Below are 17255 nucleotides of genomic sequence, written 5' to 3' on the forward strand. Positions count from 1 at the left end.
CCAGCTGCAGCATCTATTTTGGTGCAGCAATCACCAGCATAGGCAAGACAAAAAGTCTCATTTAGCTTGCAGGCTCTTAATGACGTGTGTGTGCAAGGTGTAAAGAAGATCCCAGCTTGACTCTTAGATCCCACAGTGACTATGTGGGACTAGGAGATGGAGGGGCAGAAAACGTCATTGTGCGTAAAATCTGATTACATCTACCAAAGGAAACAGAATCCAAAAAAATAATACTGAACCCCAAGGCTTCCATTTACTTGGAGCCCCTATTCAGAGGTAAACCATGCTACAAATTATAAATGATAATGGGATGGAGGTGATCAGAGGAACGGGGAGAGTTGTGGTGAGAGACGTTTTGCTGCTTTGGTAACTGGCTGCGTCTGCATGTCACCTTCACTTGTGACCCAACCCTAAGACTGGCTCTTTCTCTCCTTTGGCCTAGTCTTTAGGTTTATTTTAACAAAAAATATTTTTCAGAGTATTAATTTTTTTGCTATGTTTAGTCCATTATTTCAATGTTTGAGTGTGCGAGTGCACTATGTGAAAGGAAGGTTGCCATGGTAATTTCTCATTATTGTTGAATAGAAAAATAATTACTCTGGCAAAATCCCCCGTAACCTGTCAGAGCAGAAGTTAAAGATGCCTGGGGGCAGCCTTGCCTTCACCAGCCCCCTTTTGCAGGAAGAAGGGGGTGATTTTACTCCTTCTCTTCACAGGACATCGATCCATATCTTTGTTTGGCCAGGAATGTGGCTTTTGGGATGCTCTCCATGCGGCTGTGAGGGAAGCAGGGTTGGAGCACAGTTAAGTGGAGCACAGTGTGTCCGGGCGTGACAGGAGTCATGGATTCCCCGTGTGTGTATATGCATATGTAGGTATGTGCAGGAGGGTTGTTCTTCCTGCTATAAAGAATGCAGAATCACAAGATAAAGACCTTGGACAATGTTCAAGTGTGGAAGAGCTAGGATATTTTATTTATCCAGGGGTAAATCTGCAGTAATGCCAGCTCCACGATCTGTTAGACTTCTCGGAAGTAGGAGCGAGTGCAGGCAGGGTGGTTGAGGGGAGGCCTCGCGCTGGCTTCTGCGCTGTTTCCTGGGAGCATTTGCACCACACTTAATACTGAGCTTCCCTCTCCCCTCTCCAGTTAGGGGGTTGGGCATTAGCAGCTCCCGAAGAGCAGAAATGTGGAGCCAGCGGCCGCTCTCCCGGGGCAGAGCTGCAGGCGTGGCGGGCAGCACTGCTCAGTGCCTCCCTCCCCGCCCCGACCCTGCTTGGAAAATGCCTCGGCCTCTCTTTTGGTAAATGACGAAGAGAGGCGGCTCGCAGTCGCCCGTGGGGCAGTGACCTGTGGCGTGGGCTGCGGACACCGACCGGCTGAGGGGCCGCAGAGAGCGGCGGCGCTCGGGGCGCTGCGGGAGCCGCTTCGGGCCTCTCCCTCAGGGCCCCTCTGCCACCGAGAGCGACGGCGTCCGCACGCGCAGAGCCCGTGAGGTTTGCACTGCAAACGGGAGAGAGAAACCTCTCTCTGTGGCAATGTTTTATGCCAAGCAGCGGCATTTTTGATGCCTCTGCACGGGTGTGATTGAGTTAGGGAGCGAGCGCGGCGGTGCCCGGCCCCCGTGTCTTGCCGCGGCCTGGGAACGCTGCTGCCGCATGGGGCTGGTTTTGGCAAGGAAGGGCAGCACCAGCAGATCCCAACGCACCAAGAAGCCTCTCGGGCTTCTCCAACAGGTGCAGTTAATAACATGTCCATCGTTAGTGACAACAAGAGGTGGATTCTGTTGGTAGCTGACATGGCAGCAAAGCCCTGCAAACCAGGCTGCCCAGACAGGGGCTGAGCAGGTTTGCAGCCTTAGTGGTGATCTCCAAGCTCTGAAAATTCCTGGTCCAGTTTCCAAAGGCAACCGCCCACCCATAGTGGTAGGCTGGTGTGTATATTATATTCAGTAATAATTGCTTCTGAGTATGTGTATTATTGCAATGCAAAAATACACAGGTCATCTCTAAATACTGTTTTCCCCTCAGGTGTTGTATGGGGAGTAAAGATTTCTCTCAACAGTTACGTTTAAGTAACTAGCTGGCATTTAATTAACCTGTGATAGCACCGTACTTGTAGTAAATACATTGAAGTGGAATGGCTATTATATTTAGTTCCCAAACTACTTTCTTGTCAACCAAAGCTGATAATCAGGTTATACCGTATTGCAGAATTAAATGTTGAATTTTTTCATGATTAGGACCAAGTGTTTGAGATATGCAGCCCAGGAAAAAGGAGGAAAAGTCATAACTGCTCCTTATGCAACTAATTTACAAGAACATTTAAGGTGCAACAAAACATATTGATGAAGTTATTTCTGGGTTTTAGGGTTTTTTTTTCATATTTAGTGTGCTGGACAAAATGAAACTTTATTGAAGCATTTTACCTCTTTTCTTAAACTAGAAGGAAACTCTTATCTAAGCGAATTAGTTGAAACTATCATATAGACATCAATAACCCCAAATCACAGGGAAAGATAGACAAACTATGCCTGCTCCTTTGGAATTTCTTTAAAAAAGTAAGAACATATTTTCATTTTGCCTCCTGTTAAGTGAATGATCTGTTGCTTCCTAGGATAGTGACAACCTCTGGTGGGATGCCTTTGCTACGGAGTTTTTTGAAGACGATGCAACTTTAACCCTTTCATTTTGTTTGGAAGATGGACCAAAGCGATACAGTAAGAGACACATTTATTGTTATAATTTTAAGACTGTGTTTCTATATATTTATCTGTGAAAATAAGAGACAGCTGAGAACGTGGCAATGACAAAGTCACTTGGTTGTGTTCAACAACCATCAGGTTTCATTGACAAATTGCATGGGCTTGGATTTGTTAGGACAGATAAGTTATGGATTTCCTCTGAATTGTATTATAGGAAAATAAGTCGTTTCTTGGTGGAGCAGGGCAAATAATGCAACATAATTTCTGGGCTTTTTAAATTAATTTGTTTTGGCTTTGCCTGCACTCTTTGTTCATTTGCTTTCTACAAATATTCAAGTATTAAGTCTTATGGGCAAAAATGTTCACAGAAAAGGCACTTGGCAGCACATTTCAGTATTCTCACCTGAAGGGCTTCTAAATTCAAACAGAAATTCAATAAATAAATAAATACCCTTGTTGATGTAAATGATCATTAATCCATCAGCTGCATGGAGTTATGCTGTTTGCACACAGTAAAGGTGCCCTGGTATTGTGTGAATAATCACAGCCATGCAGTCCAAGCCTAAAATACTCTCAGTCAAGTGCTATATGCCATTTTAAGCAAAATGAAGCAGTGGATAAATCGCATGGCACTGATATCTGTTGCCCACCTACTCCAAGCAGCAAAAAACGGGGTGAAATTCATCGAACAACTTGTTTGAAGGGAATAATTCACTCAGCTTTAGCACTAAGCAACACGGAGATAAGCAAGCGCTGAAAAACAGCATTGCAAATTGTTTCACTCCATTCAGAGTGACCCCTGTTTCACAGTGACAGCTTGTGCTCTGTGCTTAATGTTCTGAATCTTGCAAGGTTCTTATTTTTCTTGAGAGTGACTGATTGTCAGTGTATCACTCACATACTTCTAATTCCTCTTATCAATTATCTCAGGTATTTATTTGACAAGTGTTACCTTCTCCAGGAGAAAAAATAACAGCCACTTTGAACGCACGTTCTGGGATTAGTGTTGACAGAATTACAGTTTCTTGCCTTTCAAAGCAAGTGATAACTCTGTAAAGGTCCTCAAATTACAGCCTATAGCAACATTGGTAACAGCTGATCTGTCCTGATTAGGTTGAGTCAACTTGTCAGATATCAGATTTGCTAGTTGTGTTATCAGTCCAGAAGGCACAGATACATCAGCAAAAAAGCAATTAATGTCCAGTCAGATCAGAGCGAGTTGTGTTGCTGGAAAGCAGTGCTGCATATGAAAGAATTTGTCAAAGGGTAAAATATTCCCCTTGTCACAAATGCTTGATAATGGCTGTGCTATCTGTAGCTGCAGTGGTTCGGCACAGAGTGCTTCTTAGCAGTGCTCTTGATAAACGTGATTGAGAGATCAAATTACTGTGAGCACATTCTTTTAAAACCAACAATGCATGTGATTTTTTTTTTTTTTTAGCTTCTTTGTGGTTTTAATTTCTGACCTCTGCACAACCTGTAGCAGCTCTCGGTGTTGCTGTTCCTAAGCATCTGTGATTAAGCCCAGCCTAGAGAGCTCATGCTATTCATTCACACTCCACTTCCTTCACTGGTAAATATTTACCTAATTCTGAGCTGCTCTGTTATTGATTCCTACTGACACCAGCAGTCTTCCTATTTATTGGCGCTGTAAAGAGTAGGGCTGGATCTGCCTCGGCTGACGTAGGAGCAGGCGCTGGGAGCAGCCCTGCCGGGGTGGCCCCAGTCACCGCTTACACTCCCGGCTCTGGAGCATCCCACCACCTCCCCGAGCATCCCGCCGCTTCACCGAGCCCATGGACCCTCAGGGCCCAGCGCTATTCCCGGGAAGCAGTGAGGTGTTGGCCGGTGTGAGGGGGCGCGGGTTGTGTAAGGCAGGAGACACAAGCGGCCGCATCAGGAGTCAGACAAGGATCAAGTAAAAGCAGTGGGTCTGCACCTGCTGTTCAGTGCTCGGAGCATCATCTGCCTCCCCACCCCAACATACAAAGTCTGTAGTAGTTAGTGGAGATTTAAAACAGCGGAATTGGCTCTGAGGCGGGGGAAAAGAAAGAGAAAGTGTTTGTTCTTGCTCTTGGAGGCACAGACGGTAATGCAAGGAGCCAAGATTAGATCCTAGAAAAGAGAAATAGGCCTCCTTTGCTAAGTCATTTCTAGAGCTGATGTTGATGAAGGATGTGACCTCTTGCCTTTGCTCCAGGATTCAGCTCAAAATTGCCTCCCTTCGTCTTGCCTGCATCTGAGAGATCCTTGCTTCCGTCTCGGGCCGCGGTGGTGGCTGGCACCTCATTTTCTGGGGGAAAATGGGACCTGCTGCAGACTTGCATGCTCTCATCTTCTCTTCTCTAACCATGACTGTCATCCCCAAATCCTTGGAGGCTTCTTTTACCTGCTCCCTTTTCCATCTGCCTTTCCAAACATTCCAAGGGTTTGTTGTTGTGGCCTCTCCTGGCCTTGTTCCCAAACAGCTGTCTCCATGCTCTGCCCTGGTACCTAAACACCTGAGTCCCGTAGTCAGAATAATATGTTAAGAGCATGTGAATTAAGGCTGTAAATCATTGTTTGTGAAAATATTACAAGATTAAAAGATATATACTTTTCCTAATCTCCCATTTTTTTTAAACTTTTAATATACACTGCATCGAAGGAACTGCAAGGGTTGTAAACTCGCTTGTTTGTCCCAGGAAACTAAGCTGCTCATCTGATGTCATGACCCCAAACCAAAGTTTTATGAGAACACCATAAATATTTTTAGGCTTAATTTTACATTTTCACTTTTTACTGCATTTCTTTATATACTGAGGGAAGTAATTTTCTTCCCTTTGCTAGGTTCCCTTTTCGGTATGCAGGCTTTCTCCTAGACTATCAGTCCTCAGATTTATTAATTTGTAGGGAAAAATAGGTATGGGTCAGAGCACAAAATTTAAGTCACTGGGTTATGTTCAGTTTACTTTGCAGAAGGCGGCACTAATACTTGAGGTAGCCTTAAAAGTGCCTCTATATCTATATGGCACAGCATGTAAAGATACTTACTTGGGCTCTGGTAAGAACAGAGGTCTGTTAATTTGGTGATCTGCCAGTACTAATTAATTTGATTGCCAGATTTGTTCAACTCAGCCCCATTATCTTTGCAGAACACTTTTCTGCTTCGTATAGATGTGCACTTGAAAGCTCGGTCCAACTTTGAACGAAGACACTCTGTGCCAGACCTGAAATCATTGCTGTGCCCCCTCTCTGCTGCTTTTTCTTTTTTTCTCAGTATTTATTTCTGTAGATGTGAGACCCCAAGCTCGTTCCTCCGCCCGTGTACAGTATTCCAGAATGAAGATTCCACCTTCTTTCAGACAACAGCAGCATATGCTTTTCTCCTGCTTGGCTATGCTCCTTAGCTATTCCTGTGGTCTGCTATTATCTATGAATGCTACTGGTGTGTTATTAAACTTCATGTTGAAATGGAGTTTTAATGGGAAATGCTAATCTATCTATCTATATACTTTAATGTGACAAGGCTGTAAATCATAGGTGTTTTCTCTAGTTTTCTGGCTATGGTAACACAGAGAAAAAGAGTATGTATTCCAATGGCAGAAACAGGGAAAGGCTCCCAACACCAAGGAGATATTTACTGTTTTAACCTGCTCTGAATTGCATTCAACAGAGAAACTCAAGGAGCAAACCTGTGAAATGCATTTTGCAGTAAAAGTAAAATGAAATTTGCATTAATTTATTACGCTCTGATTTTATTGGGTCAAGATCTAAATAGGCTTTAAGCAAAAAAAAAAAAAAAAAGTGCCTGATGGAAGGGATTTTTCTCGTGGTTGTGGATAAAACATCCTCGTTGCTGTTAAGAGCCTAGTACCCCTGTGAAAGAGTAAATACTAGACTCTGATCCATTGTTGCCCAGGTTCTTTGTTTCGCGGAGACAAAATATTTCCAGAAGAGATGAGCGACACGGGTTTGAGTGGCAGCTCGCGGCAGAGGCTGCTCGGCGGCGCCGCTGACGTGCCGGCACTGACAGCTGAGTGACAGCTCGGGAGCGGGAGGCAGCCGGGATGCTCCTGATCCAGCGGCAGCCTTCCTGCGGCACTGCGGCCGATGGGAGATGCTGAGTTAACTCCTTCAGAGCCCGGCAAGGCCGCGGCCGTGCGGCTGCTGCTGCGGAGGGTGTCAGAGCTTGGACAGGGCTCCGGTCTCTCAGTAAAAGCCGTCTCTTTACGGAGCACAGGGATGCTGGGAGGAACCAAAAGCTCAGGTGTGTTTGTAGCTGTTAAAATGCTCAGGCAGGTATGAGGGAGCCTTCAAAATAGATTTCCTGAGCCTGTACATTCAGGGCGTATTGAGAATTTCAGGCCGCTCTCATGGGCTTGCATCACTAAATTTTCAACGCCATTGTGTAACGCTACAGTTTAAAAAAGTAGGATTTTCAGAAGGGAAAGGTGAGCTCTTTTGATCTGTGTATTTCTAGAAAGATGTAAAGTGTTTCCAGTTTTGTTGCTGCTCTGAGTCTTCAGATGTTAACTGAATACATGTGTTATGTTTTAATTGCTCAGTTCAGTCTGCTTGGATTGTTCCATGTGACTCCACCATGCTTTGCATTTTATACTCTTATGTTCATTCCCCCTGTCTAGTACCTGACCCCTGCTTTGATTTTTCCTCATTTCTCAATTTTCCTTGGAAAGTTGGAAGGAAGCAGAGTTTCGTAGGCAGTAACCACAGAGTGCAGTAACGTTGGGCTTCAAGGAGGGCCGGAGCCTCTGGAGCCCCTTACAGAGGAGTCTTCACTGCGAGTAACGGGCAGGCCCGGCGAGCGAGCGGCAAGCGGTGCCTTCCTTCGGAAACACATCCCCCTGCCTGCCCCATCCCAGATTGTAACCTGGGATGCCCCATGAGCATCCCCCAGCTTTGCCGGAGAGCTCCTGCTGGCGTTGCGGTGGGAAGCCGCCTTTGGGGTGTCTCCACGCAGGGCCTCGCGCCGCCTCATGGCGGGAGGGCCTGCGCCGAGGGGCCGCCCGGCGCCACGGGGCTGCCTCCCCTCACACGCACCCTGGAGAGGGAATTTAATCAGCCACGGGAAGCACCTTGTAGTATTTCCCCATGTCTGTTCTCTTTTCCAGAGAAATTCCAGTCATGAAACATGATTTGAGCATTCAGGTACAGCGCGGTGAATTGACCTAGCTTAGTAAGGTAGACAGATGATCTTGTGCCACTGCCTGGTCTCCATCTGTATGAACCATTCTTGTAATTTGTGTTCACCTTCCAAGTTTGTTTGTAACGCCTCTGAATATAACCCCAGCCCATGGATAGAAATGCCTTTAGAATCATGTCTAATGTCTGTGCGCCACCACTCCCCGCACCAGGTGACAGTTTCCAATCAATATTTACTTTGTAAAATTGGTTTGTTAAACATGCTGAATCCATTCAACATGTGCTTTATTAATATCATATATTACTAATTTTTAGTAAGAATATAATGTAATGATTCAAATGCATAACAGGTATCGAAGTATATTAATCTATGCACTTATCCCCATCACATCCCCATCGCCCAAACTTTGGTAAGCTCATCAAAGAATGAAATCAGATTTGTTTGACAAGACCTCTTTCCCGTAAAACCATGATGACTGGCATTAATTGCATCCCTTTCGCTTCAGTCTCTGTCAGTTGAATCCTGTATAATTTATTTCACTGTTTTGTCTGTGCTGTGAGTGTATTATGCTATGTGGTATGCAGGTACCTGATCGTCCTCTGTCTCCTCCCAAACATCAGTACAGCAGAGGGGTCTTCTGGAATTTCCTCCATGTTTCCTTTTTTTTTTATTATTTTTTATATTTTTTTTCAGTCTTAGAGCTGCTGATGTAAAAATATTTACACCAGACATTATTTGAGATCCTTCTTAATTGCTGATGGAAGTACTTGGTCATCTCAAGATCAACATTCTTTCCAAATGTAGAACAGATCTTTCTTTTTTATAGTGATTGACAAATCTACTATCTCTAGATATATTTAGCTTTGAATATACTTCAAAAAACTTCCTTATTTTCCCTAGTGCATACATCCTTAGATTCTTCACTGACATCTTTAGCATCCCTTTCTAGTATTTTTTGTTTCATCATGTCTATTTTTATAAGTGTTTTCACATTTCTTTCTATTTACTTTTACAATTTCCATTCACTTTAATTACCTTTCCTATTTTCCCTTTCAATCATTGCTTCATTTTGCCACTAACTCTTTAGCCAAAGTTGTTTTGTTGCTCATGTTGTAGTTGTGGGGTTTTGGAGACATATATATACATAAATATATACTTATGTATGTATGTATATATACACTCTGTATAACAAGTTCTTAATTTTCAGCCCACATCGCCAGTCCTCAGAAGATGAATGTGCCTTGGAGGCTGAACTATTTGTGATGAAAATCCTCCGTGATTTCTCATTTCTAGAAATGTTGATACTGTTTGGCTAATTCTGGAGACTGTGCAAGGCATCTAGCCTAGATACTCCCAAGTAAACTGTTAAGTGGATCCAAAGGTTTTCCATAAAACTTCCTATCAGAAACAAGACTCAGACAGAATCTTCATCCAAATTAAGAAGTGTAAATCTATTTTCTCAAGTAGTCAGAAAATCTTTATCTCCTCTATTCCATTTTATTTCTTTTCTTTTAGTAAACTAATTTTTTTTTCTTTTTCTGAAGTGAGATGCCTCACGCTAGAAATGATCTAAGCAATACAAGAAAAAGCTGGAAACATTGTGATAGATGATATTTTGCTATTTTCTCCTTATTTCTGCACCAAAGAGATTCCAAGAGGCATTTAACTAAGTATCTTGGAGTTTTCTCCCCAGCCAGGATAAACTATAATGCTTTACAGCGTGCCCATGGACTGAAGGTATTAGAAATAAATTCCGTTTTATAGAGCACTGAATAACTAAACAGGTGGAATTTGAGGGTTTTTCTTTCCCTTCCTTCCTTTGAATCCTCAGGAGCAAGTGAATCAGAGTATCAATCCTAATGGTCAGATGTTTTCGGTTATTTATGGTAAATTTATACCATTTTGAAACTGTGTGTGCATACATATATATATATATACACATATATACTTATACTGTCAAAAGTGATGTTGTAGACCTCGTGGCCCTGGGACATTAGCAGGGCAAGGTTTGTAGGTGCCAGCGCCTTTTAAGAGCACATAATAAAGAGTTTATTAAAAAATACTGCCTCTATGTACAGACTTGATTTTGCATACATATAATACACACACAAACAGACAACAGCTAAATGTACAAACATGTATCCTGAGATAATATGGGATTTATTGTGAAGATGGGCATGATTTTATGCATTTACCATACAAATAAAAAAGAACTTCTATACTGCATTTCAATGAAGCCAGTGGTTCCACATGATCTACCCTATTTTTTGGCAGTATTTACTGTAATATAATAAAATAAAATGGCCTAATAGAATACCATATGCAATGCCACCTAAATTAAGGGACCGTTATAAAAATTCTTTTAAACTGAGTCAGCTATAGCACTGTGATTATAGAGCCAAAAGCTGATTCTGGACGCTGTAACACTCTTCCCAATTTTACCATGGAAGTTTTCTTGAATTAATGTATTTATGATTTTTTTAAAGTCTGCTGTATGTGAGAAACTGAAATGCTGTACAGAGGCTGTCATTCTTATTGTACTGCATTCTTCAGGCCAGACTGCATTAACTTTAAAATGGTGCTGAGACAGAGCTGTTCCACGGGTTTGATCCGTGCAGGTTTAACGCCTTGGTGTTCACGTTCATCCGGGTGCCAAGAGCATAAACAGTTTCAGTGGAGAAATGGGCCCGGTGCAGTGTCTGTCTAGGAGCTCTCCAGACAAATGTGACCAACAGATCGGCATGCCTAGAAGCTGCCCTTGGAGAGGACACCTTACAGGAATGTGTTGGATTGGAACTGAGTGACTGAGCTGTGCGGTGGTCTGAGCTCCACAAGAAGGACCGAGAACGTCCTGGCTCCAAAAGGCCTCGCTCAGTGTCCCGCTCTGCCTGTTCACGTGCAAAGCTGCTCCTCCTTCTGCGGCCTCCTTGGATCTAAGGCACTGAACGTGAGTGCTAGCAGCTCCGTTCTGGATTGCTCGGGCAGGCGGAGGGAAGGCTCAGGGCCCCTCCGAGCCTGTGAGGGCTGGGGCTGCCGAGGCGGCGCGCGGGGCCGCTGGCCGGGCGCTCGCAGCCGAGCGGGCCTGGGCCCTTCCTTCGCCATCAGTGTTGCCTCTCTTGTTCAGCTGGAACCAGCTGCTTTTCTTCCGTGATCTGGGTTAATCTTGAGAATGTCCTGGTTTGATTCTGGTGGAGACGGCTCCTGGGTCCGCAGCGGCTCTCGAGTCAGCAGCATCTGTCTGTTTCCGTGGGAGCCTCAGGGACGGTGTTGACCATTTCGTTGGACCTTTCAGGAACCCGTTGTTGCTCCCATCTCCGCCTGACTATGACAGAGGCTTTAATATACAATTTCATCTAGTCCAGAAATATTAGAATACTGTGTAATTCAATTTTATTTTTGTCTTTAATGTCTGGACCTGAGTTAATAGGGCATTACTTTTCATCTCAATATCAATCTTGTTCCTTTCATTCAGATACGAATTCCTTTGTAGTACATGACTTAATTCACTAAAATGAGGTAAAATGAAACTCTGGTCCAGGGAGCATTAAACTATCATATTTTGGTGGCACAGAAAGCAGCCAAATAGGTAAATGTTTGTATTTGTGTCCCCTCTATTGAGCTGCTCAGAGGCTTTCAAACTTTCCTTCCTCTCATCAACTGGCATTTCTTACATTTCTTCTCCATTCACCCCCTCTTTCAGCCTTAAAGTAAATTAGTTCATTTTAAAATGAGATCAGAAAGATCTCTGACATAATTCATGTTGCAGATATGGCAGATAACACAAGAATCTTTTAAGAAAACATAAGCAGGTTTCTGTGGATGATGATGATATGAGACAAAATCTAGAAATCTTCTTGGATGCTACAAATCCTCAAAGGGAAGTTTCTTCCTGTCTTTGATATTTCAGATGTAGCTCAGACTTGTTTCAAGGGCTTTCTGAGAGCTGTTGACAGACTTAGATCAGGGGAAACCATTCTTAAAAGTTACATTTTTCTTCTTTTTCTTGCTCTAGGAGAAGTCTAACTTCCTACTTCAAGGCTTAGATGCCGCTTGCTTGCTTAGAATAGCAACAATCAGATTCACCACATTCCTAAACTGGCGCGAAGAGAGACGTCTACCAAGACAGCAATAATGAAACTTCAGCTAATACCCTGTTTATTCTTACAGCGCTTTTGTATAGATTCCTTTGCTGTCACTGAAGATGCTTTTATGATTTCTGTAATGTATTTCTCTTTCAAAACAGCACGGAAGCTTTCATCTGTCTGCCCTCATTGCTATTTACAGTTGCGGTGGCACTAAAGATGATCTTCCTCAAGCTTCCAATCCACAGCATTTTCTCAGGCTCTTCAAAACAGCCCGAAGTTATCTCAGGGATAACACGTGTAATATTGACTATTAAATCTGTTGCCTTGAATGGCTCAAGACATACCAGAGGTGGCTGCAGCTCTTACTTGTTTTCCCACGGACCATGTGGGAGCATCCTTTTATTTGAAATCAACCCAATTTTGTCCATTACCAAAATGGCAGTGAAGATTAGTCCAGAATGGCTGAAAGATCATAAGATACTCGGCTAGAAGTGATTAACAGAGTCCCCCATCCTGTGCTCCAGACATGTGGCACAGTAGGAAGTTCCAGGATTCCCTAAGGCAAAAAGTAACAAAAATAGCCAAGGGAAGTGAGGGCATCAGCAGCTCTCATGAGGATGCCCCAAGAAGTCCCCTTTTGCTCTATGTGGCATCTTAAACAGTCACTTCGTGTTGAAGTTGAGTGTCCAGTTCCCTTGTGTGTTTTCACATCCCAGCCTGCATAATCTGCATCCAGGAGATGGAAGGAAGGGGCTCTGGCCTGTTGGATCCACATGAAGGACTTGTTGTCCTACCACCTCCTCCCTTGTCAGTGCCTGATATCATGATGTCCACAAGTGCCTCTCTGCAGCCTTGAGGACTTATTTTCAACCTGCTCTTTCTGCATTAGTTCCTTTGTGAAGAGAAGACCAAGCTGTCTCTAACAAAATACTTCCTACCATGTGATGGGGAGAACTTGGATGTTCTTTGTTTCATTCAAGAACATTTGCAAGAAGGTGCTGGGCCTTCCTTCCTCCAGTATTTACCTTAGCTCTTAGAGTGAGGAACAGGACACACGGAGGTATCTGGGTATGTCTGGCTCTGTGCTTTTTCTAGCTTGGGTGAAAGTAAGAAATCTCCAGCAGAATTTAGCTTTAACTTTCCTCCTCAGTTCAAATAGCTATACAGAATTTTCCTCGAGACCACCTGTGTTTCCTTTGAAGTTTGGTCAGATCATGCGATTTCTTTCAAGCCTAGTAGGGCACAGACATCTATCAGTGCTATTCCTCTGCCAGCAAGAAGGTTTCTTTTGGACTTGTAAGGCTGCCACACTTTGGAATCTCACTAGAAAATGTCCTGATTTGCAAATTGGATACAAAACCCACTTGGGAAGAGTCTCTGCAGCATTTGGCTATCTGAGCTCGTCCAGGCTCTCTGGTGCCTGCCGCTTGGTCCTCTCCCCTCGAGGGCACAGGCCGGGGAGCAATGAGGGTCCAGCCACAGGGGCAACTTCTCTCTATAGCTGGAAATAGGGGGTCACTGCTGGGCCTGGCCAGGGACAACAGGACACGAGGCCCTGAGGGACCCCGGGACCAGGGGAGAATGGGAGACTGGAAGAGTTTGTCCTCTCCATGAGTGTGGTGAACACTGGAGAAGGAGGAAGGAGAGGGATGGATCCCTAATACTGTTTTGTGTTCATTTCTGGGGTGTGTTAGGTCTGTCCTCCTGTAAGGGGTGCAAGGACACTTGCACACAGTGATCCCCCCAATTTTAGCGATTATTTTTAAAATAAAAAGAGAGATGGATTTTCTTCCGAGTATCATTTTCTGAGAGTTCTGATTTCTTATCTCTCATGAGAGACAATACTGTGAGCTGAATAAGTAATATTCTAGAAACTTGGAAACTAGTAAGTCCAAGATGAATTGTCATGGCTGGTTGTATGTGGATGCTAGGAAGGAAGGAAGGCCAAATCCGCTGAGTTGCAGTTCCTGAACTTTCAATACAAAATTATATTTCTTCTTTAGACCGCCCTCCCTAAAGCTTAGGACAAGCTTGTGTTTTTTCCACTTTCGCAAGATTTTGATGGTTTTAAAATAAAGACACTGAAATTCTTTGGGAATTGCCATTATCTTCTCAGGATCTCCAGCTCTGGCAAATACCATTCAAAGTCGCTTATTATCCTGAGAGATCCAATCTGATCAGAAAAGCCAAAGTGAACGCAGTCTAGCAGTGTGACCACACATTTGAAAGTCTCTGTGAACCGAACCAAACCGCCTGTGAGTTGCATGTTGCTGTAAAACACAGAGCAGGTATTTTTCTTTTGCTGGAAGTATCGCTTACATTCTGGGAAGAATTATCAAACTTGCACAGGGCATCATTAATCCTGCATTTTCTACAGCAAAATGCACATTAATTTTATCTATCACTGTGCTAAAAATCAAAAATAATAAAACCTTGCAGATTACTTCTGATCTGCTACAGCATGTCTGAGTGCATCACATTATCAATGGAGAAAAGACACTTGCCATTTGGCACATAGGCTTTTTCAGCTTTTTATCATACAACCTCATGCTTCACGAGGTAAATTACCATGCTCACATTTATTCTGTCTTTGCTGCTTCTCTTATCTTATAGGTGAAAAAAAATTGTATCCAGAGGTTCCTGTCCAGTAGCTGTTCTGGGAATTTGTGTTCTTATGTGCTTACTTGAGCACAGGAATGAATGAATCTTGAATTCACAGTCAAAAGCGACTGCTGATAATACTGAACCCGCAGTGTGTTGTAGGCACTGACTGCAAGTGCTGACTTTTGCTATTACTTGTGCCTCAAGTTACATCTTGACTAGTGGAGAAGGTCCAAAGGATGCAGCTAGGAGAGGATCAGATTCTTGTCTGCTCTCACTGCAGCCATTAGTTCAGGTGGGATTTGTGCTGTTGGACAGGATCAGGCGCCCACTTTGAGTTTCTGTCCTGGTGGAGATTACAGGCAACCAGGTGTCTGAAAGCTCAGGCCAGATGCTTTGGCCCACACACAGGCTTGGGGAACTTCCAGGCTCATCAGAAGTTCTCTTCCATGCTAATCAATTGTAAAGAAGTTCTTGACTCTCTTGGAAATAGGAGTCGTGCCCATCTTAGATGGTCTGAATGTTGTCACCATGTTTGCAATGAAGTGTCTGTCTTTCCTTGCAACACCAGTCCAGTTTACACTGGTATAAAGTTCCATTTCTGGGATCAGCATTCCTTACAACTCAGGCAGTGCTTTTGCCTGTAAGGATGATAAAAATATATTTTGCCCACAAGCTTCTGGAATATGTTCTAGAACGTGCTTAAGCTCTTAAAAATATGCCCTCTATTTCCAAATTCCAGAACAGAGAAGTTTCCACCAAAGCCAGTGAAAGACCAGTGAAGCCCATAGCTACTGATGTCGTCTAGGGGAGGGCTGTCAGAGATCCCGGGAGGCAGATGCTGGCGCGTGTCCCAAGCCAGGGCCAAGTGCAGGGTGATGTCAGTAGCACATCTGCAAATGCAGGTACCACGCACAGCTTAGGAGCAAATCTGTGGCAGAAAAAACAGCTCATATAAAAATGCCTGCATTTTTGCCATTTAAACCTTTAGCATTTGCGATCCCTTTAGCTTGTGTTTGTACAGACCTTACAGGTGAGAATGCCTCGTAGAGGCAGAAGATAAATGTTGGTGTCGCTTCCCGTTGTCTGGTGGAAAAGGGCAGTGCTTGCTCACTCACAAGGCAGGTGTCTGTTGGATTTGCGAGGACAAACTCTGTTAGTGCTTCATGGCTGTCTCAGTTTGCATGGGAGAGGTAACTCGTTTGGGCCCTGTGAAACACTGGAAGTCTTCACTGTCATTTCTCCATTCCCATATTTCTGCTTAGTGACAGGAACATCAAAGGAGACTGCATCACCTCGTCCATGTCTGCCATTTGTTTTGTGACTCTTAGGTAACCGTATAGCTGGTTAAGACATATAATGGAATGAATGATACAATAATTCCATTAGCTGACACAAAAAGCAACTTCTACTTTTTTTTCCCCCAAGAGAAATACCACGACATTTGTGTAGATGGGAATTAAAAATGCCATGGAACTAGGGCCTGGACATCTGAATTCTATGGAAAATGGAATATACACAGCTGTCAAAACCCAGCACCAACAAAGCAGGCAGTGAGGACACAGATCTGTCATTCAGGCTGATTGGGCTTTCATACATGGACCCTTCTGTATCTTGCACTGTGCAGTATTTGATGGTCTAGACAGCTTTTATCAACTGTTCAACTGACAGGAGTCCATGGAAAATTGCCCTAGCGGTGTGTGAATTACCTGGCTCTGATGCCTGAGGCACCCCAGGGCAGCTCTTACAGCTGAATCTGATTCACCTCTGCACTCATGTCAGAATAAGCAGGCGTATCCTCTGTGTTTATTTGTTTTATGTGATTATTCATTTAACAGAAATTGCCAAATAAGAAAAACCTGACAACTTGTTTTAGCTGCAGAACTCGCCGGAATGCAGCACTTTGGTTCTCGTGGTTTAAAATGCGGGGCCATGTTCCATTAAGCTCAGCTTTCCCAAGCAGGTCGTTATCCGTGCTCGTTCAAAGCAAACTGGGGTTGAGTCTCTGCTTTATCTGTAATGTGATGTCCTGGAAAAAAAAAAAAAAAAAAAAAGAAAAGGATCAGAGAAAATTGAAAATGTAGGACCTTGTTTACAGAAAACATTGCTACAAATGTAAATGGCTTCAATGGAATTGATTTTATTTAGATATTTCATAATTCCTCACCTGCTGTGGCTTTTCATAAAGTGCCGTTCTTGCTGTTTATCAGCACTTAAAGATTTGCAACGAGGAAAGATTTTCTCCATTAGTGGATTCTTCTCCATTTCCTGCGCTTTTTGTTTTCAAGATCAGCCATTGACTGGCAGTAGATATTGCACTGTTCTTTCAGACTATCTCATGCTATAGAAAGTGGGTGCTGCCTTCGTAAATTGAGTGAGGCTCTTAACAAATAAACATTAATTTGGTGAAAGTTAAATGATGCGCTGTGTTTTGTGTGTAGCTTTTGCTCCAGGAACAATTCCTATCCAGGAATTGTGGATATAAAACTCAGTATGTTCCAGCCTCCCTGAAGAAGCACTCTTTTCCATCAGAAATCTCTATTATTTTAAGTGGTATATTTGTGTTCCTTACTCTTTGTAATCATGCGTGTGTGTGTGTGTGTGTGTGTGTGTGTGTATTCATATTTTTCAAGAGACTAAACTCATCATTCACGTCTGCAGCTTTATCTATAAAGCAAGGTCTTGGAAGGGGCAAAATTTTATCGTGCATGATGTGAAGGGGAA

At 43.4% G+C, this 17255-nt stretch overlaps 1 protein-coding gene across 6 annotated transcripts in view; it reads left to right on the forward strand.

Moving 5' to 3' along the window:
* LDB2 (LIM domain binding 2) overlaps window positions 1-17255 on the forward strand; it is a 189904-nt gene that overhangs the window by 67311 nt on the left and 105338 nt on the right. For all 6 annotated transcript variants that reach the window (XM_026052396.1, XM_026052400.1, XM_026052398.1 and 3 more), the window contains exon 2: window positions 2615-2717. In XM_026052396.1, coding sequence (XP_025908181.1) covers window positions 2615-2717 — 103 coding nt within the window. The remainder of the gene's footprint in view (window positions 1-2614; window positions 2718-17255) is intronic.

Source organism: Nothoprocta perdicaria, unplaced genomic scaffold (assembly GCF_003342845.1).
Source record: "Nothoprocta perdicaria isolate Ctin4 unplaced genomic scaffold, notPer1 scaffold_88, whole genome shotgun sequence".
In the NCBI taxonomy this organism is placed as follows: Eukaryota; Metazoa; Chordata; class Aves; order Tinamiformes; family Tinamidae; genus Nothoprocta; species Nothoprocta perdicaria.